The 25,819-nt window shown below is 46.0% G+C and overlaps 1 protein-coding gene across 6 annotated transcripts in view; it reads left to right on the plus strand.

Moving 5' to 3' along the window:
* LOC147254083 (cilia- and flagella-associated protein 337-like) overlaps positions 1–25,819 on the plus strand; it is a 29,965-nt gene that overhangs the window by 2,263 nt on the left and 1,883 nt on the right. For 3 of the 6 annotated variants that reach the window (XM_086215577.1, XM_086215579.1, XM_086215578.1), the window contains exons 1-17: positions 772–1,496; positions 3,156–3,251; positions 3,434–3,742; positions 4,303–4,476; positions 4,860–4,943; positions 5,181–5,273; positions 5,382–5,553; positions 10,197–10,364; positions 10,682–10,830; positions 11,237–11,470; positions 12,651–12,815; positions 15,583–15,698; positions 17,438–17,568; positions 21,973–22,074; positions 22,371–22,469; positions 23,859–24,049; positions 25,394–25,591. In XM_086215577.1, the coding sequence (XP_086071703.1) occupies positions 3,171–3,251; positions 3,434–3,742; positions 4,303–4,476; positions 4,860–4,943; positions 5,181–5,273; positions 5,382–5,553; positions 10,197–10,364; positions 10,682–10,830; positions 11,237–11,470; positions 12,651–12,815; positions 15,583–15,698; positions 17,438–17,568; positions 21,973–22,074; positions 22,371–22,469; positions 23,859–24,049; positions 25,394–25,591 (2,466 nt within the window). In that variant the 5' untranslated portion in view covers positions 772–1,496; positions 3,156–3,170. Of the gene's footprint in view, positions 1–771; positions 1,497–3,155; positions 3,252–3,433; positions 3,743–4,302; positions 4,477–4,859; positions 4,944–5,180; positions 5,274–5,381; positions 5,554–10,196; positions 10,365–10,681; positions 10,831–11,236; positions 11,471–12,650; positions 12,816–15,582; positions 15,699–17,437; positions 17,569–21,972; positions 22,075–22,370; positions 22,470–23,858; positions 24,050–25,393; positions 25,592–25,819 lie in introns of those variants that run through there. The other 3 variants (XM_086215575.1, XM_086215580.1, XM_086215576.1) reach the window with 3 other exon arrangements.

Genomic DNA, 25,819 nt, shown 5'->3' on the forward strand with positions numbered 1-25,819 from the left:
GCTTGGGCCGGTGAACCCTGAAGGAAAACCTCTGTGTCTCTCCATCATCCTCATTGCGGGTTGCCGTCGACAAGTAGCCGGCTTTCTTTCTCCTCCCCTTAATTGTGAAGTATTTGTAGAGTTTAAAAAAAAAAAAAAAGTAAAACCTTGTTATTAGGGGTTTGAGCCTGCAGGTGATACAGACGCACAGATTCACATCTTATCAACTTTCATTTTCTTTGTCTCTTCCCTCCACCAAGTGTAAATAAAATAATAGAAAGCAGGATCTGATACGGCCATGTTCCTGTTTCCATCCCTAACCCTAACAGCACCCGGAACATTAATTATGATATTGTAGGAACACAGCAGCATCAGATAAGACATAATAGAAATCCTCCTGAACTCTTTAAACAAGTAGTCAAAGAGTTTGGAGGAGACTTTGAAGAGTGAGCCTCCTCAGATTTGTTGTATGAAGGCGTTTCGCTCACTTCCCCCTCCATTCTCTCCCTCTCTCTCTCTCTCTCTCTCTCTCCCTCTCTCTCTTCCACTGCATCTCTTTCCTCCCTCTACTATGATCTGAACCAATTTTTTTTTTCTTCCCCCCAATTCCAGCAACTTCATTCTTCCCCCTGTATAATAGTGGATTTTCCATGGTGGATTTGTGGCGGGCTATTTTGAGCTGCGCACCGGCTCCTACATGCACCGCTGTAATCCAATTGTGATAGTGTTAATTTTTAAAGCTTTATTATTGAAATTGCTGAGACCTAATTTTCTGATCCTGTCACCGTTGACGACCGCTGTAATCAGCTAATTCCAGTTATTCCAGGCCATTAAGTCGCACGCAGGGTTTGGCTGTGGTCACTGCTGTGTGTACCCGCGCTCACACGTTAAAACCCAGCAGACCTTTTCTTCGCCTGTGGTGCCTTGAGCGACCCCGCCAACGCTGGGAAGCTCTGATGTGGCGTGCACTCTATTTCTGCTGAAGTTCAGTGTCCTACCAGCTGTTGTGACGCTGTGGTTGTGTTGGCAGGAGAATGATGAGGTGCAGGGTGGTAATTTTACCCCACAGATTGTCCTCTCCCCGGTGCCTAATCTGTGAATAGAAAGTAGCGTGCACATTGTGTTACACGCAGACGACAGGGCCAGGACTCACAAACACAATTCTTTTTGACGACTTGGTTGCCAGGAAACTTAGCATGGGTCTTTGAGAGTGAGGCCTAATGAAAGAAAAGAATCGTGTGTGTGTGTGTGTGTGTGTGCCCCCCCGACCACTGTCTGGGCTTCTAGGGGGGCCAGTTAGTTAACTCTCTGCGGGTGTGTGTGTTGCAGCCAGGGCTGTTAGCGTTGATTGCTTCTCGGAGATTGCTGGACACAAAGCTGGGCTTCCTGGAATCAGCTACATCTCCTACATACAAGACCGCAAAGGCTGAAGTGTCATAAACACCGTTTGTTTCACCGCCCTGGAAAAGGGGGCCAATTTACTATGAGCACCTGACAGGATGGAATTGGATATCTTGGTAAGTCCAAATTTATCATTAAACGAGTGTCCAGGTCCTCCATAGGAACTTAATGATTGTGTGTGTGTGTGTGTGTGTGTGTGTGTGTGTGTGTGTGTGTCTGCAGGCCGCAGCTTACTTGACGGGGATGTTAAGTCTTGAGACATCATTATTCAGACAGGAATAGAGCTGTAACAGTTTCTAAAAACTGCAATCCTGAAGGGGGGGGGGTGCCTCACCTGGTATGCGGGTTTGTTTTTTTGCCTTCAAACAACAAATGACTTTATACGGCGAAGTAGTTTTCATTATTTGTCTGTTTGCTCATTTCTGTGTATAATTTCCACAACAATACTTCTAAACATCACCGTACAGGAGCAGGAGGAGGAAAACCTTTTCATACCTCAAGTTTTTGAACCATAGAATAAATTCGAGCCAATATTTGATTGACAGTTTCCATTGGAGTCAGCAGCGCATTCTGGAACAGTCACTGCTGCCACGGCTTTAATGCTACTTCGTTTCTTTGTGATGTCTCTTTGTTCTGAGTGGGATCGTTGAATTCCGCATTTTTCAACTCCATATTCTGGGATGCACGTCTGCATAAATGTTGTTTGTGCATACCAGGTTTTGAAATCCATCAACGATCCTCATCATTTGATCTGGATATAAACCACCTCTGTAGATTAACCGGTGATCTGTTTCTGGCTTTAAACGTGACTTAACGTTTTCAGATCAATTAAATCTTTGAATGCCAACCCGTGTGACCTGATTAGGAGTCTGCTGGTATGTTCTGGGGTGTCCTCCTTCCCACAGGCTGCCGCGTGTGCGAATTCTGTTGCAATGTGCCTGTTTGAGCTGCTATTTATCAGCTGCGTACAACAAAACTAGTCGGTAACCAACCATGAAAACTGTCTCCTTCTTGTTGTCGGGGATGTAAAGAGCAAAGCGAGCTCATGCTGCTGTTAATCGCCATTGTGTAAAAAAGGCAGCTTTCATTACGAACCCTGTCATCAGCTCAGTTTTACACCCTGAATTTGTCTCGTAAACATTTATGTTAGAATAAAAGGGAAATTGAGAAGGATTTCTGTCCTTCGCCGCCCTTTGTAGCGTTTAATAGAAAGTTTAAAAAAAAAAAGAGCATTCTCATCATCTCACACGTCTTTAACACCTCCGAGTGACTTTTAATCATTTCACGGGCTAATTTAACAAACCCTAACTTTTATTCACTCTGTAATTCATGCTGTTAATCTACCTGACTCCAGTATTTTATTTCACATCACTTGTCATTTCAGCAACTTGATAAGCTTTGGCAACCTGCCGCCTCCTCAAACCGTTCCTGAGACGTAATTTTAGGATCTGTTCTCCCACCTTTGAGAGTTACTTAGCAGGTGGAAACGTCTGCTGAAAATGAAAGACCTTTTCACACTATTCAACTGCGACATGTTTGGATAGAGTGAACAGAGCCAACAAAAGAACTCTGCTGCTGCTGCTGCTGCTGCTGCTGCTGCTGCTGTGACTTTGGTGTATGATTACAGTGACATGACAGCCCGCTGTGAAACAGATGTGGATGGGGATTATTCAAGCCAGGAAAAACTCATTTTTCAACATGTAACAACGACAAATGCAGGGAATCTATTATTTGATTGTGAGTCTTCAGCACATACACACTTGATTGATTGACAGGTCTGAGCGGTAACCATGGGAACAAGGATGGAGGTGGCACAGCTTGAGAGCAGGATGAACTCTGACGACTACAGAAAGCTACAGAGTCTCTTCCTGGTGAGTCTTTGTGTGTTTATTAATAGTCCTGCATTAAAACACCTTTTGTTCTGAGCTAAAGGAGGAGTGTTAGAATTCACACTTAGACTTGGTGTGAACAGCGCTCCACAGCGCCACACCTCTGGGGCTCATGAGGGAAACCAGAGGACACTAAATAGCAGAGTCTCCTGATCTTGATGCAGGACCCCTCAGGCGTGTCTCGCTCCTTGTCCAGAACGGAATTCATCCATCTGGCTTGTTCGTCAGTAGGCCGTGGCTCCGAGGAGGACTACGGGCTCCTGTTCGACAGTGTGGTTGTCACTCAGGAGCACCGCGGCCTTCTTCTGGACAGCGACGCCGCGAAGGCGGAAGGACGTGTGGACTGGGGAGGCCTGTGCTCTTTTCTTCTGCTGGAGCTGTCGGAGAAAGTCAAGAACACCAGAATCAGTAGCGTGCCTCGCTGGAAGCCGCCTCGCACTCTGACCTGTCCACACCGAGACCCGGTGCAAAAGGTACAAGGTTACTGACTTCTGAGAGAGGCGGAGGTCACTTTCGCAGGAGGGTTTAAACCTATGATGCCTTTCAGCTCTTATCTAGAAAAGGTTTTGACATTGAGCAGCTGGAGAATCCCAAACTCTGCTGACCAGATGAAATTCCACATTATTAAACATTGTGTAAGGAAATGTTTGAGAGTATTAGCGTCTCGCTCCACCAAAAGGCACACCTCTATTGAGATTAATGGCTCTGGACTCCTTTAAGTTTAACATCTATCAATTAATATGTAAATGAAGCGGCTGGTATAAAGTGCCGACCGCTGCGGATAAAGTGATGGCTCACCACTTTAATCTTTCAAACCCGAGATAGTCAGAATATTATGTAGTTGTTTTCCAAATGGCTGAGAGGTTTGACCTCCTCAGGACTGTCCTGGTAAAGAAAGCACACATTTTTCATTACTGGGCTGTGTTTTTCTCCCCTCACATTTCCTCCCTTTCTACACTTTCCACTGTCAAATAAAGGTGAGATATTGTCAATAAAAACAATGGAGAGAGACGCTGTTCTGTAATGTCCTCAGGTGTTCTACCTGCAGAGATCAGGCCAGCTGCTGACAGTGAGCAGAGGAGGAACTGTTGGTCTGCGGTCTGCTGAGAACATGTCGCTTGTGCACACTCATCGATTACAAAACAACACGGTCAGACCCAAAGACCTGTGGGTCACCGACGCGGTGCTGCTGCCCAACGTACACAAGGTGATCCAGGTGGAAAACCACGTAACAGCTCGTCACTCCAGGGGTTGATCAGCCTCCTCCTCCGTGGACACTTCACGGCTGTTGTGGAGTCGTTTTACACATCAGACACAAATGTTGTTATTCATGAAGCTGCATTTACAGATAATGGTGTTGTTTTAGTTTTTCACATGGGCCACTGTGGAGAACAAAAGTTCATCAATTATTGAGAAAGGTTTTTGGTTGATGGCACTGCAAAGAGAGGGGGGGGGGGGAATATATATATATATATATATATATATAAATACACATACACATTCTATTGTACATGATATTTCAGTTACAGACCATTTATCAGAAGTAATGGTGTATTTGGTTTGTGTGTCTTGCTTGCTGCTCCATCCCAGATCGCGGTGTCATTCACAAGTAAGGAGGTGTGTTTTTATGAGATTCTGTCCGACCTGGACTTCAGCTGCAAGTACAAACTGCAGGTAAGACCCACCTGTCGTTGTCCTCTGAGAAACACAACGATCCTAGAAACAGATGGCATCTCATCGCAATGCAGCATTTCTAGTTAATACATACAACCCATCGGTTCTGTTGGTTGTAGTATTTTTTTCTTATTATATCTGCCTCTGGACAACAAATGGGACCAGTTTCTGCCCTGAGAAGTCTTGTACTGACTGTGTTCTCTTAATGGACGTGCGGTGTCATCCTCTCTTGTCGAGGGTTTGAAGTTCACTCCCTGGTGTCTTGACTACTGGGCAGATCCTTCTCACCCCGATCAAGCTGTCCTCACTATTGGAGACACTGGAGGACAGGTGATACACAGATGATAAAAGGCAATGAACGCAGAATAGAAACTGAGGGAAGAAGAAGCTGGAGGGTGAGAAATGTGTGTGTGTGTGTGTGTGTGTGTTTCCTCCCAGGTCAGTGCTCTATATTTCACCTCAGCCCAGATCTCTCTGTTCGAGAGATTAAGTCTGCGGACGGACTCGGACGCAGCAGACGTTATCTTGTGGGACGAGCTGGTCCGAGGAAAACACTGCTCCTGTTACACCGTGACACACCAGGCTCACCAGCCGGCCTGGGTTAGAAAAGGTGGGAAAAAAACACACACACACGCACACAGAGGGATACACACTATTATGAAACACACATTCAGATTTCTCTCTCTTTGATCACCCATTCGAACAGTCGTGTTTGTGTCGGGGCTTAGTTGCTCTTCATCTCTGGTGTCTTGTCTCTGCGTGCAACTATTATTTCATACTGCATGAAAATGAGGGAGCTTGAGGAAAGATATATTTACTAACCTATCAGAGGGCTTCCAATACCCACAGGTCTCCTACCACTCTAGTTTAAATCCTTGGTCGTCCCTATTGGCTTATTTCATCTTCAAATCTAAATAAAACTGAAAAATATCTCCTCAGACAGACCAATATGGCTGCCGTGGTACCTGAAACACATGTGCATTCACCTTGACACTTCAGAGCAGTTTGCCCCTGCTTACTCCATCATTGGCTTATGCAACAGCATGGACACACACACACACACACACACACACACACACACACACACACACACACACACACACACATACACACACAGTAGCCTTCAGATTATTGTCATAAAGTTTGAGCTGGAGGTCTGGGCTCCTGGCAGTCCCCTCCTCATCTCATCCTGGGTAACAAAGAGGTCACTCAGTTGTATCTGGATTGCATCATTCAGCTCCCGAGGAATCTGTTTGATAATGATTCAGCAGAGGTAGCGCTCTGAGGCTCGCTTGGATGACAGGGCAGATTCTGACAGAGGGGGAAAACAAGAATAAAGTGCGTATAAATAAGCACAACAAATGGGAAAACAAAGGGAAAAAAAAAGAGGAGACAGTGCCAAAACATTAAAAGCGCTGCTTAATTGAAAATGTTCAGGCAGCGTGGGAGAGTGCACGTGCAGAACTGAGACGTATGTGAGGTTTGCTGCGTGTGCTTGCGTGATGTTTGGGGAGCAGACAGGAGGGAGCCAGTGTGAGTGTTTGTGTGTGTTTGCATACCTCTGGGGTGCTGCTGCTGTTCTTTTGAAGTTGCCCACCCTGCAGTATGAGTGGGCTGTGTACCATTAGACATGGCTTGTTATCCAGACCTCCAAACCTGCAGGCTCACAGGCCACCAGAGAGACCCAGACGGGGGGGTGGGGGTGAAGAGAGGAAACTGGGGTTAACGCAGATCCATGAGGGCAAGGAAGGAGACGAGTAGGGAGAGTGTGTGTTTGTGAGTGACAAGCAGATATCTGTTCATGTTGTGATCACAAACAAACAAAATTAAGCCCAAAACGTCAACACAGTATCATCACGATGTGTTGCGTGATGATACTGTGTTGATATACTTTTTTAAAAATTTTTTTATTCCGCACTATAATTAATCTGAAGTGAAGGACAGCAGCAGGCTGGGGAAGACGTTGGCTGTTCAGTTTGCAGTGAATCACTGCTGGGCAGATGGGAGTAACGTTGTGTTTCAGGGACACGATTTGTGTTCGGAAGAGATTCAAAAACCCAATATTTTGTAATATGTGTGAGGATACTTCAGATATCACAGTAACATCACAGTACTATTGTACTGTATCATATTATAGTCAGATAGATTTCCATGGTAATGCACCAGAGTCTGCAACAGGAAGGGCACATACTCTTCTCAGTGTACTATTTCTGGTACTTCCTTTACAATAACAAACGTGTATTTTCAGTGATAAAAATACACCCAAGCTTCTCAGTTTTCTCCGTTTGTGCTGCTAACAGCTGCTGCAGGGGTGTTGGACCAGGTGTTTCCTCAGGTGAGGCGCGTTGCCGTGGCCAGTGTTGCATTTGCGGTTGTTCAGTTCTGAGGTTCAGGTGTTTCACAGTACTCCTATTGCAGAGTTCAGGTTCTAACAAGGGTAACAACACAGCTCACCACTACCCTGAATCTCTGCTTGGAAGCTTTTGCAGGGGGTTGGCGTTCTCGCTCTCTCGGCACTGATGGCTTTGGTCTGTAGTATCCATGAAGTACGGAATAAACACATCCCCAAGTCACCTTGACCTCAGAATTCATTCTCAGCTTCCCTGTCTTTCTTTTGAGCGGAGGTTCTTTTTATTTATACTTTGAGTTTAACGCTCAACAGATCCACATATACTCACAAAAGTTGCTTCCATCTTCTGTAAAGCGCATCACATTTTCCTCAGCTAAAACCACCTTAAGCTAGCGTAAAAACTTTTGCTCCAAAAAAAAAAGGAAAGGAGAGATTTTTTTCCCTCCATATTTTGCCCTGTCCATTAACTCTCTCTAATGCAACACTTCAAAACGCACATTAAACTCCATTCATGGAAAGTAATGACTCCCGCTGTTCCTCTTTTAATTCTGAACTCTTAGCAATAAAAGTAACAACAACACTGGCTGAAACAGGCTGGAGCAGATGTTATGCAACCGCCTCTGCATCTCAGACAGTTCGGTTTATGATGTGTGTGTGTCAGTGAAAGAGAGAGGGACTCATTAATCAGTGATTTGTTATGCGACACTCTCTGAATATCCACTGATCTTTAAATTCTTGGAGCGTGGAAAAGTTGTGGTGTATGAAATGCAATCAGACGTAATTATTTGTCAGCCGATCTTTGACCTCAGACTGTCACATGCCATCTCAAATCTCCTGCTGATTTGTGCACTCTTTGAAAGCTGAGCAGCCTCTAATATAAATGTGTGGCATCCAATTTAGATGTTCTCAATCAAAGTATTAATTGAGATGGATGATGATGCAAGAGCCATTACTTTTCCTGTAATACCAGTGAGCAAATCAAACCGGCCTAATTCTCCGCTGTGCTGAGCGGCTGTGGATCGGTTGTTTTCCTGTACTGCGGTCAGTGCACATTCAGTATCGTCATTTCAGAAAGTAGATGTCCTTTAAAGTTCTGGTAATGAAAGTATTTGGGCATCAACAAGAGGCGTCTAATCTCAAGAACTGGAATAAACGATGTGTCGTCATCATAATCTGGCGCAATGTTGTTTTTTTACTGAATTTGTTGCAGTTGAAGCTGGTGAATCTCCCTCCAGCCGCTTCAGCTGCTAAAGGCTCCGTACAGGAGACGTAGCATTTGACGAGGGCTATTTGTTTTCTTTCACTTCACCAATTATTCCCCCACAAAATGAGTACACATGTCACATGTCTCCAACCGCAAACCAGAACGCACTGCCATCGTAAAAATAACCAGTTCTGATGAACAACTGTACATTTACCGCTGGTCAGCCATGACATCATGACCACAACAGTGAGTTTCAGTGGCTACGTTTACATATGTCCAAAAACCCTACGTCTCATCAGATTGACAGGTTGGTCGCATTCAAAATGTCTCATGTAGCCACCTTAGCTGATCCGATTACCCAGATTTTTGATCGGATTGAAAGAGGTAGTCTTCGCCGATTGGTCATCCGCTTCATGCCCGCATATAAACAGCTGAGTAGAGAGGATTCGGTTGATGGAGTGCTTTATTCATTCTGCCTTGTATGTGTACCTATATGTCATATGACATTCCCGGGTAGAGTTTTAGTCTCTCGTGATCCGTAACCTCAGTGAGCACGACTGCCTCCCACCAGTGCTTGCTTAGCGGCGGACGGGGCAATCAGATCATCTCAGGTAGCCGGTACTTTCGTCTTCTTCTTCTCCTGGCCAAATATCTCTTTAGGACAATTATCTGTCGAGAGCGGTGCGCCACGTAATGAGACCACAACACATTAATAAGCGTTCCCAACACAACTAGATGTGGGTCCGTTTTTACAGAGGTAAAGAGGCAAAGATGAGCAGGAGAGGCCTTTATCGCATGTCGGTTTCAGCTGGGACCATGTATATACGCAGATAGTGTGGACCGCTTTACTCATCACCCGTGTGCACGGATCGGATCAATCAGACTGAGGAAAACCATGCATGTAAATGCAGCCAGCTGTCAGTGTGAAACAGAAACTAATGACCGATAGCTCTGAGCCAGCTCATCAATTGTTCCTCAGTGGATTTGACCTGCTTAAATAAAGGTCAAGTCAAGCGAGTCACTTTTTGTTGTGGCAGGTCAGATTTTACGTAACTTGAAGGTTTATTTTACAAAAGAGAGAAAAGGCTAAACTTGCAAGATGTTCAAAAAGCACTTGGAGGCCACCAGGCTGGAACGAACGAGTAAAAGACAAGAACTGACATGACAAGCAAACGCAAATACACTCGACTGACGAGGAAACAAGAAACAGGTGGAGAGCACGAAGGCAGCGGTGGAACTGATAGGGTGAGAGGCTTCCGCAGCAGGGCTGAGACTGACGAGCACTGATTAACTGACAAGACCCAGGTGAAGCACTCAAAAAGGCAGGAAACTGACAAAGGCAGGAAGAACCGCCAAAATAAAACAGGAACTGAACGGAGTGAAGTGACACGCAAACACAAACTAGAAAACACATCAGTGAAACACATGAAACACCTGAACCTCAGAACTGAACAACCGCCAATGCAAACTAGAAGTCCAAAACTAGAAGTCCATGACGGAAAACGAGACACAGTCCTGGTGGGACCTCACAAATAAAACACTCTCCAGTACCGGAGAGGAAGAGACTCATAAGAAACCAGAATCACAATGCTTGAGTCATCGTGTTATATCCTGAATTTTCCTTTTGGCTGAGATGATTCTCATCTTGGAGAAGAAATCACTGTTGTTGTTGATGTTCTGTTCTCTGCTGGTCCTGCAGTACGCTACCTGGACTCACTGGAGGCCTTCGTGTCCTGCAGCACCAGACCGCAGAGCAGCCTGGTGGTTAGCTGGAGGGAAAAGGAGAGCAGGAGCCTGCGAGTTACTTCTTTCATTACGAAGAGGGGGGTGTGGGACCTGGACCACCACGGCGGACTGAATCTGATAGGTGAGGACGTCTCATGGTATCCGCTACCATTCATGGCATGAAATGCATGAATTATAACTGCGTGTGTTTATCTTTGTCTTGTCAAGTTCATTTTATTTAGATAGTCAGAGCAATTAAGAGTAAATCTTTTCTAGATGCTGCAGAAACTCTCGTCAACAAAAACTTAACAAATACTTTTCCACGCACACTTAAATGCGTGATGCAGACCTATTAAATGTTTAACTGAGCGACAAAATGAGGGATAAAAGTCGTCATATTTGCTACAGATGAATGCATTTAGTAGCTCTTCTCATCGGAGACGCTCTGACTGGTTGTAGCCACGGCCGGTGTGGATCATCAGGTCCTGCTTTGGAATCCTTATGTGACCTCTGAGCCGGTGTGTGCGCTCACCGGACACACAGGACCCATTGCGTGTGTCCGCTTCATGCAGACGAAGCAGCAACTGCTCAGCTACTCCAAAGACGAGGTAAAAGTGTGTGTAAATAGGCACTGAGAATTGTTGCAGTACTAATTGTGGTACCTTGCTGTAACTGCTTTGAGGGTGTTGGATCTTGTGCTGCTTTTGGTCTCCCTGTCGTAGCACCGAGCATGTTTGGCTTTCCTGAGTAGAATGAATATTTTAGAAGTGATTTATGTTCCATCTGCCTTCTGCTTAAACACCATCTGCCACTGCAACACGCTTTGAAAGCTTTACCTCAGCTTCCTCTGGAAGAGCTGCTGGACCAGCGACAGTCGTCTTGTTTTTTTACTTGTAAAGAAATTTGTTCTGCAGCAGTAACCATCTACAAAGAAAAGGTCCAGGTAGTGTAATTCTCAGGATGATATTTTGGAGAGTACTGTCATGGTAGTTGTTTTCTGTATCGTCCCTCCAGGTCCTGTGTGTATGGGAAGTGTCCAGTCAGCTGTGTGTTCACCGTCTGGCAGGTATTTTCCCAAAGACGCACGAGGACACACACACTCTCCTGTTCCTCCTTGAGGAGCGTCAACTGCTCCTGCTGTCCTTTAACAGCCTGCTGGTCTTACTGGAGACCATGAAGGTGGAGGAGAGGACCAGCAGCCACCAGCACGTCGTCACCTGTGTGCTCTACAACAGTCTGTTCAGACAGGTACGCAGGCCAAGTCCAGCCTCAGCTTCATTCTCCAGGAGGGTCCACAATACACAACAGTGCAATTTTATTTTTTAGCAGTGTTAATGACTTAGCATAATGCAGAATTTGACTAATTTTTTTCCTTTATTGTGGTATTTCAACCTCAGCTCCCGTGACTATGTACACAACTTTGTTTTGTTTGTACTGTCAATCACAAAAATGTGCCATTTAAACTCACTTTAACTGCCATTTTTGATTCCACAGCCATCAGAGCATTAAATACACACATTATACTGATAAATGAAGTCATTCTGGGTTGTTCTTTTTCGCTTTTTTTCCACTGTGGTGCAAATACATTCCGTTTTCCCTGTTTCCACAAGGGGCGCTACATGCTAACAGAATACCTGTACTCCACTTAATTCACGTTAGTATGGTTGCGTGTAGATGAAGCATGGCAGTTAAAGATGAAATTCACCCCACAAAAAAGCAAAACCCTAGAATTGAAGAGTCGTAGATCAACAAATGTCTGAACATGTCCCTTAGAAATCCTCCTCACAGGGAAGGTGTTCAGTTGGGTCGAGGCCGGAGAAGGCCAGGTCCACTCTGGGCCCAGTAGACGGGACCGTTAGGATCCTGGTTCTCCTCTCAATCATTCAGGGTTTGTTTGCAGAGACAAAACATTTCCTCCAACTATGAGTCAGTAATAAAATACAGTTTGGAATAACTTTGACAGTGAGCAGTTCAGCTGAGTGTTGAGTTTTATGTTGCAGTAATGATCTACTCTATTTATTTTTACCTTCCTTCACCACAGCTTACACAGCTGATATTAGTTTCCTACCCAAAACACATCATAGCTAATGAATTCCCAATAATGAACACTCTTAGAAAGACCAGCAGCATTGGTCGAATATTTGCTTCTGGAGCACCGCATCATTAAAATAAAGAGAAACAAAGTGTAAAGAATGGTTTGTGCTGTCAGAGCCATTAAAGAACACATCAGTGGACGTCGTATTTCTCAGCACATAAAACGGATCAAACTGCTTTTGATGACTGATATCCTCTCTTTGTCTGTCTCTCTCTGTCCCTCCCTCTGTGTCTCACTCTCTGTCTCGGTGTCTCTCTCTGTCCCTCTCTGTGTGTGTGTGTCTCTCTCTCTGTGTCTCTCTCTCCGTCTCCGTGTCTCTCTGTCTGTCTGCAGGTAGTCAGCAGCGACTCTGCCTCCTCTGTGATATGCTGGCTGGCCGACACAGGCCAGAAGGTCAAGCAAATCCACGGTTGCCACGGCAACGCTGAAATCTCCACCATGGCTCTTGATGGTACGCAGACTCGACTGTTTACTGCCGGCACTGACGGAGAGGTTAAAGTAGGTGAAAACAGACACTCACACACACACACACACAAACACACACACACACACACACACACACACAGTCACGGATCAAAACAACAACATGCAGGGAAAAAAAAAGGTTTAAGAAAGAATCTGAAAACAAAGACGTGAAGACAATAAAGCCAAGCAGCAGACTTTAAGCAAACCTTCCTCTGTAGCAACGTGTCATTGCAACGCTGGCTTTGGTCCTAATTTATGAGCGCACATGAGCCGCTGCCGTAAAGCAACAGAGCAGCAGTTTCGCCACTCAGTCTTCCGCTGCTCTCTGCGTCTCACCTGTGCGCACCATCCCTGAGCGGTAAGAAGGTTTTTAGAGGTCAAAAGTTGCAGGAACTCGCGGCCAGAATGAGCCGCTTGACATTTGACGACACACAAACCATTTTTTATTTAATCCTCAGAATTTGCAATGCCTGCCTCTTCTAAGGAGTGTGTGACTTGTGCGTTGAAGCTAGGTGTCTACTGTGTGTACCTGTGTGTGTCCACTGTGTATACCTGTGTGTGTCCACAGTGTGTACCTGTGTCTACTGTGTGCCTACTGTGTGTACCTGTGTGCGGCCACTGTGTGTCCGCTGTGTGTACCTGTGTGTGCCTACTGTGTGTCCACTGTGTGTACCTATGTGTCCACCTGTGTGTACCTGTCCGTCTACTGTGTGTACCTGTGAGTGTCCACTGTGTGTACCTGTGTGTCCACTGTGTGTACCTGTGTTTCTACTGTGTGTACCTGTGTGTCCACTGTGTGTACCTGTGTCTACCATGTGTACCTGTGTCTGTCTACTGTGTGTACCTGTGTGTGTCCACTGTGTCTGTCTACTGTGTGTACCTGTCCGTCTACTGTGTGTACCTGTGAGTGTCCACTGTGTGTACCTGTGAGTGTCCACTGTGTGTCCACTGTGTGTGTCCACTGTGTGTGTGCGTGCAGATTAAATTCTTACATTCCCCTGTGTTTGCTATTTCATCTCAGTGTTCCGCGTCACCCTGGAATCAAGCGCTCCAAAATACCGCCAAGCTTTCATGTGATTGTCCTCAAGATGAATGAAATAATTATGCACTTTGTAATCAATATAATCAACCACATCGGCTCTCTGACCCCATGAGCCCCGGTGAAATATGCAGCCGTGAGTGTGCAGGCATGCTCCCTGTGCCAGTGCCGCGTCGTTTTGGTCGCCACCTTGTGTGCCAATTAGTAAGAAGATGCATCGTCTCTCCAATTTTCATCAACACTGAGCCTGTGGTGGAGACGTCTACGCCACTGAGAACCTTTTAATTACACCGTTCCTGTTGTTCCTTTGTTGAGCGCAGCGACAAACCGCGTCATTGGGAAGAAATTGGACAGATGTTTTAATGACGGTGACATTTGACGGATCTACAGTGACTCAGCGCTTCTTCAGAAGTGAACAAAGCAATCAAAGTGAACCTCTTTTTGCTGGGAAGACAAATAAAAATGTGAGGGAGTGAAGGCAAGTCGAGGGCGGAGGGCCTCAGACGTCTGACTGTCCTCTTAAACATGAACGCTGCGGCGACGCTGGGGCGAACTGAGATTACGCCATGCGGGTGCTGTCATCGTCACACTACCCCAAGCTCATAATCGTTTGAATAACAACGTCTCTTTCCCTGTTGGATCTTTGTCAGGTCGGAATGTTTAAGAAATAGAAAAAATACACCCGTAGTGAACCCGTCCAGGGATAGGCTCCACCCCCCCCCCCCCGCGACCCCTAACAGGACAATCGTGTCGACAAGTTCTATCACAGCAAGCATGGTTTAATTTACAGTATAACCATCAAAGCTGATAAATATTCAGAAGCAATTAATGATTAAATCTTATATTTAAACACAGCAAAATGTTCTCCAGCCGGACGGAATAGTTTCTCCCAGCTGACTCCAGCATGGAAGTCGGCCTGGGACTCCAGGGGTTCTGTTGAAGGGAGCTGGATGGTTCTTGGGACTCTGATGTTGTTTATCTGATCACGGGTCGTGTTCAGGCGACACTCACTAATCCCCGTGGACCTGCTCCTCTCCTGGTCCAGAACCACCTCGGGGTTCTTCTGCTTCACTGGTGTCCTCGATGGTTCTGCTCCTTGACAGTTCTGTCATGCTCAACGCGTTTCGGGCTTTGTGGAGTGATTTCCCCCACAAATCCTCAGCAGCCTACTCGGGAGGGCGTGTGTTTCGCTCTCTGGCCGTGCGTGAGACGGTCAGCGACCAGCTTTCACCGACTTCCTCCACTGGTGGTTCCCTCCAAAAGTTTCCCGATAGTTTGAGAGTTTCTCTTCTTCGTCTGCTTCAATAAAACTCCCAGAGGAGGAGGCGAGCTGGAGATGTGGAGGCAGATTTTGCTTTGTGGGATTAAACCTGTTCATGACCACTGTAGCCCAGCTGGTGCGCCGTTCCTCCTTGTGTTATTTAACCTCCCTCACCTTTCATTGTAGACTGTTACGACCCATTTGAATGGTTTTCATCCCCTTTTCTTTAAAGTTAATATAGTCTGGATATTATTTTGAATGTTAAAAAGGATAATGAGCGTGATATTGTGTTCATATATAAGCTGTATTTCCTACAGTTGGTTGTATGTTTTTTTTCTCTATTTACTTTTTAAAAATGTAAGATATTCACTCTTTATTTTCTCCTCCGTGGAGGATTAATCAGCTCCACCGTCATAAAGTTTAACCTCCTTTTGTTGACATGATGTCTGGTGTTTAAGAATGCAGGCTTCACTTTTTGCCTGGTGCTTCTGTTTGCGCAGGTTTGGGACTTTAACGGTCGCTGCCTCCACCGAATGAACGCAGGCCTGGGTCGGCCTGTGGGCATCTCCCACCTCCTCCTGCTGAAGAGGAGCGTCCTGGTGATGGGCTGGGAGAGGTACGTGGGCCGCTGAGCAGTTACAGCTTTGAAAAATGCCATTTGCATTATTGGAGAAACAAACAAGTAAAGAATATTTAAATTTGAGCAAATAAAAATCTGTTCTGTGCGGAATGTATTTATTTCTTTGTTTGCTGTCCTCCGGCGGCCGGAAGTCAGCGCGGAGTAAAGACGGGCGTTATTAATAACCTGGTATACGACCTGTGGTGACCTCATTCTTCCAGCTGAACTGTTTCCCCTCCTCCTGTGTTCGCTGGACTCTCTCAGCTTTGTGGTCTGGGGTTTGGGGGGATGTTATGACTTCTCTCTGGCTGTTTTGGCTCCAGTGTGATCGTCAGAGGGATAAGAACAGGGATGCAGCGTGAGAACGGCAAGCAGCAGTTTGATGTTGCTATTTACAGCTGTGTGAACCTTCATTTTAGTCATTTCTCTGTGTTGAGACCAAGTGTAAAGAAAACTGTCAGTTTGGGGCAGCAGAGCTCCAGAGGTGAGGCAGCTGACTGGTGTGTTGCTGGTTGAACTGGCCTCCTCCCAGTACTGAACCCTGATTGCTCCTGTGTGTGCTGGATAGGCGTCAGGATTATGGGTTTGGCCTTTTTCTCAAATCAGGGTTTGATTTCCGACAAACTTCCACAGCAGCAAAAGCAACCTGCTGGCTGGTGGTGAGTCGATCTCAGATGGTTACGACATTTTGGCTGATAATCAACTCCTCCATGGAGAATATGAACTGTTGAGCTCTGTGTGTGTGTGTGTGTGTGTTTCTGGCTGTCCTCTGCTGCGCCCACTGCATGCCAACAACTCAGAGCCAACCAGACAAACGCTCCGGGGTGCCCACATTCACTTTATTATCACTACCTCGCGCACGCGTGCGCGCGCGTGTGTGTGTCCTCCTTTTATACTACATCTCCTCTTCATCATTTCACACCCCTCGCTCTCTGGGGAGTCACAGCCGTAAAAAGAACATAGACGACAGATCAGAAGCAGTAAAAGAAACTGCTTTTGCTCCGACTTCCATCACTCATTTCATTTCCTGTTTGGTCGTATCCACTAAGACCAGTTTCATCTTTATAGCGCACGCGTCACGCGTGATGGCGACACCGATAACCTGCTGCTGCTGCTGCTCGTACAATCACATGCAGGTAGAGAATCTACATCCTGCTGGTGCGTTGGAACCAAAGGGTTCTGGTGTTTTATTTCATGAACTGACGTCTCCTGTAGGTGGAATAACTGCATGTTCATAAATGTTATCTGGATACGAAGCAAGAATCTGTTGCAAGGACAATTTAATGTACACAAAATAACCGTAATACACACTATGAAGAACTGCAAAATAAGGGTAGACACTCTCCAGGTCGTCGTCGTTGTACTTGGTGATGAACTACATCTTCAAAGTCTACTTCTTGTGCCGCTGCGCTGGATTGTCACTTCTCACCAGAGTTCACGAGTCACACCACAATCAGCAAAGTTTTTTAGATCCCATTTAACAGCTTTTTAGTTATTCAGACCGAGTCTGAGCGCTGGCTTCAGTAATGGTATTTTTATTGACATAAGCTTCCAGCGGCGTGAGGCTGTGGTCAGACGCCGACTCATTTTTTTGCCGAGTAGAATATTTATGTGATGATATTTATGAAATTCCCGATGTGTACTCGATGTTTGAAGCAGCTTCTCCCAGTCATTCGTCCCTCCTGACTGCCCCCCTCTCTTTTTCTCCCTCTCTCTCCCTCTCTCCTCCTCCGTAGGATGCTAACCGTATTCCGTCTGCATTCCTTCTCCAAGTCTTTGGTTGAGCCGTCAGAGTGGAAGGGGGGTGTTCAACATCGCGGCGATGTGCTGTGTGCTGCATTCCAACCTCCGCAGAGTCTGGTCACAGGTGTGTGTTTGTGCGTCTCAGCGTTGGTTCACACACGTCAGAGCATTTCTGCTCTTAACAGGAGTTGCAAAACTACAAGAGCTTTTCTTTTCCTTTTTTAAAAAAAATTTTGTGACAGAGGAATAAAGAATACGAGCGAGAGCGGGAGGGTGGATCCTCCGGTGTAGTGCAGATTTCTGTATGACGTATCATTTCATGTTTTTGTTTTCTTTAGTGGGGGTGTTACACTAAATATTGTAAAAAGCAACTAAATTGTGTAGCAGAAATGTCTACTCACACAGGCACACACACACACACACACACACACACACACACACACACACACACACACACACACACACACACACACACAGGCCCACACAATCAGGTTTGAGACCTAAAGTGACTCACAGCATAAATCTTTCCTCTCTTTTGTTCAGTCACTCCAGTTTTATTGTACTTGTGCAGACTGATGCAGAGTTTGGAACTTGTTCTCCAAAGTTTGCATGCATGACTTAGAAGCTTATTGTGTTTATATATATATATATATATATATATATATATATATATATATTTGTTGTACCCTGGAATTCCACCCTGTGGCACCAAATCCTGTCCACCAAGCTGTCAGATTGAGCACTTCAAGACTGACAAGCGGCATTAACCGAAGAAACAAAGTACGTGTCTGTCACGTTGAAAATATCTCACGCGTTGAAAGGGTCCGACTGGCCTGCTCTCCTGAGGTCTTTAGAGTGTGAGGACAACACACTTTGAAACAAGGCACCTTAGCACGCTTCTCTTTTTTTTTTTCCTTGCCTGGGAGATTGAACTGGCACTCTTCCAGTTACTGTCCACTTCTGTAACCATCAAACTACAAAACCTCCTGCCCCCAATTTGCTCCGGCGGGCTCCTCTGCTTTCAAAGTTGTCACACTTTGGCTCATGTATTGTAAAGTTCACGTACCTGCCTGTGCTCGCGGCGCGTCGACATAGACTGTAGACCTCCTCCGGCCCTCTGAGACACACAACCCCAGAGATAAGCACAGAGGGCGATAAAGGAAGGGATGGAGGTGGAGAGGGAGATAGAGAGTGGGGGTTGTCCAAGCTGGAGGGAAATTAATAGTCAGTGCTGGAGCAAACGTAGAATTCACAAGCTACTTTGTGAACTTGGAAACTTCTTCAAAGTTTGTTTCTGTGTTGGAGTGTTGAGCTTCTCTCGACGTCGCCCGTCTGTCTTTTCCACACAGGTTCTGTATTATCACTGTATTGCAGAAAGCATCGGTGTTGTGAGTGATCTGTTCCTCTGTTCCGCCTGTCCCTTTTACACAGATGCTGATTCAGCGCCGTTGCTATCTCTGCTGCCGGATCAGAGGCGGAACAATCTGTCCCCCATTCCACCTCCGTGTGCTTAGATGGTGAAGTGTGACAGTAATAGCTCCACCTTGAAAAGGGCACTTAGTTCCTCTCTACAAAGCCTGGGGCCAAAAAAGGCTTGCACCTGCTAATAACTTGTTTTTTTGTTTAGTTTTTGTTTCTAATTCTGCAGTGGTAATAATTTTAATTAGCATTCAATCATGGTCAGCTGGCGAATGCGTCCATTGTGGTGCCACGTCTCAGAGTAACGACTGCAGCTTCTCGTCAGAAGTCAAATTCGGCCGTTCTGCGTGTAATCAAACACCGTTGAGTTTGACAACCGACCGGAGCAAAAGTTCTAAAACGGTAACCACGGAGACGCTGTCATTGTTCTCCATGCTGCTTCCTAGTTCAGTGTTTGATGACCATGTTTGGTGCTGCAGCCGTGATGTAATAGGTGACACACTCAAGGGTAAACAGGTCAATCAGCTTTTGTCTAGCGGGTTTATAAAACCTGCACGTATGCGGGTATGTGGAGAGGGAAAAAAGGTACCCCTCGCTCCTGTAGACTGTCTTAGCTCATCTGCCTTGTTAGCTTACACACACACACACACACACACACACACACACACACACACACACACAACAAAACCTCCACCTCAATTTAATCCAGATGCCCAATTTAAATTATGTTTATTAGACCAGCAATGGAGGTGAAGAGAAATGAGACTGCGCTTGTGTGTGTGTGTGTGTGTGTGTGTGTGTGTGTGTGTGTGTGTGTGTGTGTGTTCTCCAGGCTTCAGGGTTGTGGGTTTTGCATGCTCTATTAATAGAAAAGGAAATTATATGTTTGTTTGAAGTTGCATTTATTTGACAGCGTTGTTGCATTTCCTTACTGAAAACAAATTTTCAATAGAATAAAACAGCAATGAATGAATATTTTTCCGGTGGTGTGTGTGTGTGTGTGTGTGTGTGTGTGTGTGTTGGTTCCACATTGGCCTTCATCTGTGATTTCTTTCCCTTCATAACCTGCTGTCACTCAGCCGTTGGCGTCACAATATTGATGCCTTGAGACCTTGGCAACTTGTCTGGTGAATGCAAATAATCTACCTCATGAATAGTGTTTTCTATAGTATAAAATACATTTCCGCACTCTACTTAATGATGTCTTTGGCATGAAGCTGAGGCCTCCCGCCAGATTGTAAGCGAAACTTTAGTTTTGTTGTATCAAAACTGTGACCTTTCAGAGACTGGGATGGTTTTGTTTTTGTTTTTTTGGTCTTCAGAGGTGCTGCTACATCTGAATTAGCCAACGCCTTGCAACCCCCCCCCCCCCCACCCTAACACACAGACACACACCTCTACCACAAAAAGAATCACATGGTGCAATTTATTTACAAAATCCACATTTGCTTCAGTGTCCTGTGCATGGCCATCTACCTCCCTGACCTTTAAGCAAGAGTGAAAAAGTCGACATCTCGATACTCATTTACATTCTATTTACATTCATGGATGTGACCCATCTCTCTGTTATTTTCTACATAAAGTGCTTTTGCAAATTATTTCCTTTCCAATCCATTGAGCACAAAGGCGACGTTTAAAAGCGATGACACATTAGTTTCAGTTGGCAGCACATTTCTTCAGGGTTGCGGTGAGTAATGCTGCTTTCACATCAAAGCCTGCTCGCTGCCAAAATAAGTGTTCGTGCCGCCAAGTGGGAGCAGCAGTGGCATCATGGCCACCAGTGACACAAGTCAATTTAATGTTGGACACACACACACACACACACACACACACTAGGTTGTGTGTGTGTGTGTTTGTCTGTCTGTCTTTTTGGTGAGCATACAAGCATCTGTTTGTTTGCATCTCAAGTTGATTCAAATTGCAGCAGGAACATTTGGCTGATGTGGGACTGAAGCCTCCTCATGCATATTCAAAGTCTGGGCTGGGTTCTGCTTGGCTTCACACACACACACGCGTGCGCACACACACACACACACACACACACACACACTTTCCTTAGATCTTCTATTCCTCCATGAGTGAGTCGATGACATCATTTTCAAGCAGAGGACAATGTGATAATGTCTTTATTCAGATCAAATCACTTGTTAACACACAAAACTTCATCCTGCAACATATTGCGATATTTTTTTTTATAATGCGGTGTCAATATTCCAGCCGCTTTTATCGATACATTTCCCCGAGGCAGCATTGAGCGTGTTCAGTGTCAGTGCAGAGCTGTGCTGCTGGGCGAATTCTGTGACATTTTGAATCAAATATTTTGCAAAGTTACACTTGTTGAGCTGAATCAGTTTGTACCGTGACACACGGAGATGAAACATATCCTGATCCGTGTGTCGTGGCGTGAGCTCCTGGCGTTTCCCCTCCCTGCTTGTTAAACACATATGAGGGATGTGGTTACTTAGTTACATGTTTGCTATATCTGCTATGTGTGTGTGTGTGTGTGTGTCTGCCCACTTTTGAAAGTTAATGACTATGTATGTGAGCTCAGCTTCATCTGAAAACCCAGTATTGTGAAGATGATGCGGATATTTGACTCTTTCACCATTTCTATCTCCCTTCTGTCTCTCTCTCTCTCTCACACACACACACACACACACACACACACACACACACACACACACACACACACACACACAGTTCATGATAAAAGTCAGTTGAAATACAGAAGCTGGCACTGGGCTTCATGAATAATGCAGGCGACTCACACTCATCAACTTTATACCTCCTACTGCTCACACATACACACACATAGACAAACACACGCACACACACACACACACACACACACACACACACAATGCTGCAACCACCTGATGAGATTTCAGCTCTATGAGATAAAGACACCGACACATAGCTGTTGAGCTTCATCATCTTTTCATCATTTTTAAGTGGCTGGTCTGCACGATCCAACAGTACAAGGAGAGAAAGAGTGTGTTTCTCTTCTCCATATGAATGCATGACCAGCGAAAGCCTTCTGTTTCTACAGAGAGAAGAATTCTCTCCTAACTTGCAGCTTGTTAATTCATCGTTCCTCTGATGTGTGCAGGGAGCTACGACGGGGAGATTATAGTGTGGAACGACAGCACGGAGAAAGCTCTGAGGAAAATGCGGCCACATGCAGAACACCAGGAATCCCATCAGCAGCCAGGTGTCTCTCTCTCTCTCTCTCTCTCTCTCTCACACGCACACACACACACACGCGCACACACGAGGGTTCTGAAGGTTCCTTGTATTGTCTCCTGTGGGAGAAACTGGTCAGGAATGACAGACCTGCTGCATCACATCAGCCTTTACAGTAGAAGGCAGTTTAGTGGGATAGAATAACTTGTTTTATTTTTGTCTCTACGTCTCATGACCTTGTTAGCATGAACTAGACTTTTGTTCATGTCTGGTTCTTCTCGTCTGCTCCTGATCTTTATTAATTCTTACTTTGTAATTTTCCAGGTCATCTCTCTGTTACTCATCGGGGTTTCGCTGACTCAGGGAACTCCGTCACCAGGTTGTTCTTTTTGCCGGGACGCACACCTGTGGACGCAGCATCAGGTCAAATCATGAAAAACTGGACCCTTTAAGACTGGGACTTATTTGGGGTTTTATGGGTATTAGTTGGGGGCTGCACGGTGGTGCAGTGGTTAGCACTGTCGCCTCACAGCAAGAAGGTTCCGGGTTCGGGTCCTGGCTCCAGCATAGGATCTTTCTGTGTGAGTCTCCATGTTCTCCCTGTGCCTGCGTGGGTTCTCTCTGGTACTCCGGCTTCCTCCCACTGTCCAAAGACATGCAATTTGGGGACGAGGCTGATTGTTACTCTAAATTGACTGTAGGTGTGAATGTGAGTGTGAATGGTTGTCTGTCTCTCTGTGTTGGCCCTGGGATGGACTGGCGACCTGTCCAGGGTGAACCCTGCCTCTCGCCCGTTGACGCTGGGATAGGCTCCAGCCCCCCGCGACCCTTAACAGGAATAAGCGGAAGTCAATGGATGGATGGATATGAGTTGGGATTCATGTTGAAACCAGGACGTGTGATCTGCTCCACTGGTGGGCTCTGAAAGAAGACGCCCTCGGGACAGTGTGTCATGTTTTGGGGGACAATGGTGGGCTGCGTTGCCTCAGGGATCAACTCAAGATAACAACAGAGAACAGGAAGCGAAGTGTTTCTAGTCAAACCAAGTCTGTGCTCCAAATTTTGGCCTGAGTCACGTTTCTCCTTGCACAAATATATCATCTTGCCCAAAAACATTTTAAATTTGATAAATTTGATATTTGTTAACGATCCTCGTGCCGTGACTCTGCTCTCACAAGTAAACCTCTGGACGCCATGTTTTGTTTAAAGAGTTTCCTCTTTGGCTTTGGTCTGCTGGATTTTCTCTGGTTCAACACCAAGGTTGTAGCCTAACCAGCACGTGCTGCCGATCTGAAGGTGTGCAGGATGTTGGATGGTTCCCCCCACAACAATAAAAGCCTGATTCTTCATCCCCATATTTACATACAGCAGGCAGGAGCGCATGTCTTTGCCATCACGGATTCACTGTTCCTCCCCCCAGCGGAGGTCATTCCTCTGTTCCCGCGACCCCCCACATATGGCACATAATGTGAACATGATAAATAGTCGTAGGTGCTCCAGTACTACATCTGCGCTCCGTCACAGTTTTATGTTCCCCTGCTCCGTATGGTTTGTAATTAGGGGCTTCATATTATGACACATAGAACACTGGGAGAATTCTCCGTAGTCCCTGAGCCCCTGTAAGTTCTCCAAATGAAACAGCAGCGCAGGTCCAAGAACTGCAGGACCACATATATGAGCAAAAGGCTTCATTTGGGTAAATGAACAGATGACGTGCCCAGATTGGACTCTGTTCCTGCTGGGTTTCGTTTGAGGGGGGCTTTGAAGTACTGATCTGACTACTCCAGACCTGTGCTTGTGTATTCCCCTCAGGTGGTGCAGACTTGGTGTCATGCGGTGGTTCTGGTGTGGTCAGACTGTGGAACACCCTCCACGGTCATCAGGTGGGACAGTTCCTGGCTCATAACCCCAAGCTGGGCTCCATCGTCATGACCGTCAGCCCCTGTGGGAGACATCTAGCCACAGCTGACAGGGAGGGGGCCATCAGGACCTGGGACGTACAGGTAGGGGACAGGGACGACGGACAGAAACCAAGTCGGCAACAGACCTTGGTATTTCTGAAGGATCAGGCTCTGAGAGGACGAGCACCGGTGCGTCCTCCTCCCTGCTGCTCCCTTTGATTTCTGAGAGGCAGTTGAAAGGGTGAGGCATTGTTTTCTCCCTTTTCATCAGAACCGCACACTGAAATATGAGGCCACTAATTGACTGATGCATTTTTCAAGATTCAAATTAAAAGTAGTTTCAACCAAGTGACTTGATCAAAGATTGACTCCAGCATACGAATCCTTTAATGCATCAAAAGAGTTGGTGTCTGATACCTCTGAGAGGCCTTTTGACTTTTTGACTCTGATGATGCAGACTTGGATCGCACCATCAGTGCGAAGCGAAGCAGCATCACTGTCATGCTCGTAATCGCAGTAAAAGAACACCCTCTCGGGTATTATTGCCACAATATTCAGAGCTCAACTCTGTCACAGTTTATAAGAGGGGATGAATTCAGATGGATGCGTCTCATTTTGCTTCCAGTTTAATTTATGGAAATGTATGTATGTATGTAACACAGTTGAAGAAGTTGGGCAAGCTCAGTGCTCTGCTAGAAATCCTGTCCCTCGGCATGTTGGGAGCATGCTTCACAATCAGCTGGTTGACTGATATCGTGCGCAGTTTACGTACCTCGGATGCTGGACTTAAAGCTGCAGTCGGTCTTATTTTCATGTAAATGAACGTCCCTCTCATTCAAGCTCTCGCCAAAGCAGTTCTCATTAAGCTCATTGCTGCCAGATGAATCTGTAAGAGCAGAACATTCGCACCAGAAACTGTCCGGCTGGCTGGTTAGTTAGTTAGCGCTCTGCTCACTTGAATGTGGATGAGTTAATCGTGCAGCTTTCTGAGAGTTAAATACATCATTCTGTTCCTCTTGTAATACAATGGCATCATACGGCCAAAAAAAAGAGCTCCAATCAAGCAATTTGATTGGTCGACTTTTTGAATGCGTCCAAACGCAGAGTGACAGCACACGAGGCCGGGCATGAAAAAGGTCTAAGTTCTATGAATGGGACTCTGGCATCGATTGGGTCGTGCCTGGTGTTTCTCTGTTGCTTTGCTGGAGAATTCAAGCTGATTTCGTGGTGATTCAATTTGGATTGAACTGATCTGAGTCCAGGAGGACACGGAATGAGCGCCGACAAGTCAGCAGAGGCGCGTCAGTGGCGCCACCCTCTGGTGTGTCGCTGCGGTCGGGCAGGATGAGGTGAACTAATGAAACAATATTGTATTGATAATCAGTAGTGATATGTGGATTCAACAGTGAAGGAACAGCTACAGTTAATCTGTTCTTGTTCCCTCAGCATTACTGCCTGCAGCCGGACGACGCAGCGGCCAAAGAACCTCCGCAGCTGCTGCGTAGTTTCCGGCCCCATCGTGATCGTGTCACTCACCTGGAGACATGTATCCATGACAACCAGTGCCTTCTTCTCTCTGCATCGTCAGACTGCAGCGTGGCTCTCAGCTACCTACCGGGGGACACTGTCGGATTGTTTGGACAGGTACGCAAACACACTCATACACACGTCATTTCAGCAGACTACAGCAGGTTGTATGAGACAAGGCGCCTATTGGAAATTAAATATATTTGATGTTGGAGTTCAGCACAACGTTGTCAAGGTAGTGGCCTCAGATCTTCCAGGCACGCTGTGATAAAGCCTCACCTCCCACTCAGCAGCGCGATGGTGGGCGGATGCATCCTGTTGGCGAAATGGAAGTGAAAGGAGAAG

The sequence above is a fragment of the Aulostomus chinensis genome, chromosome 10, assembly GCF_037954235.1.
Source record: "Aulostomus chinensis isolate RoL2024-O1b breed Wild chromosome 10, RoL_Achi_v1.0, whole genome shotgun sequence".
Lineage (NCBI taxonomy): Eukaryota > Metazoa > Chordata > Actinopteri > Syngnathiformes > Aulostomidae > Aulostomus > Aulostomus chinensis.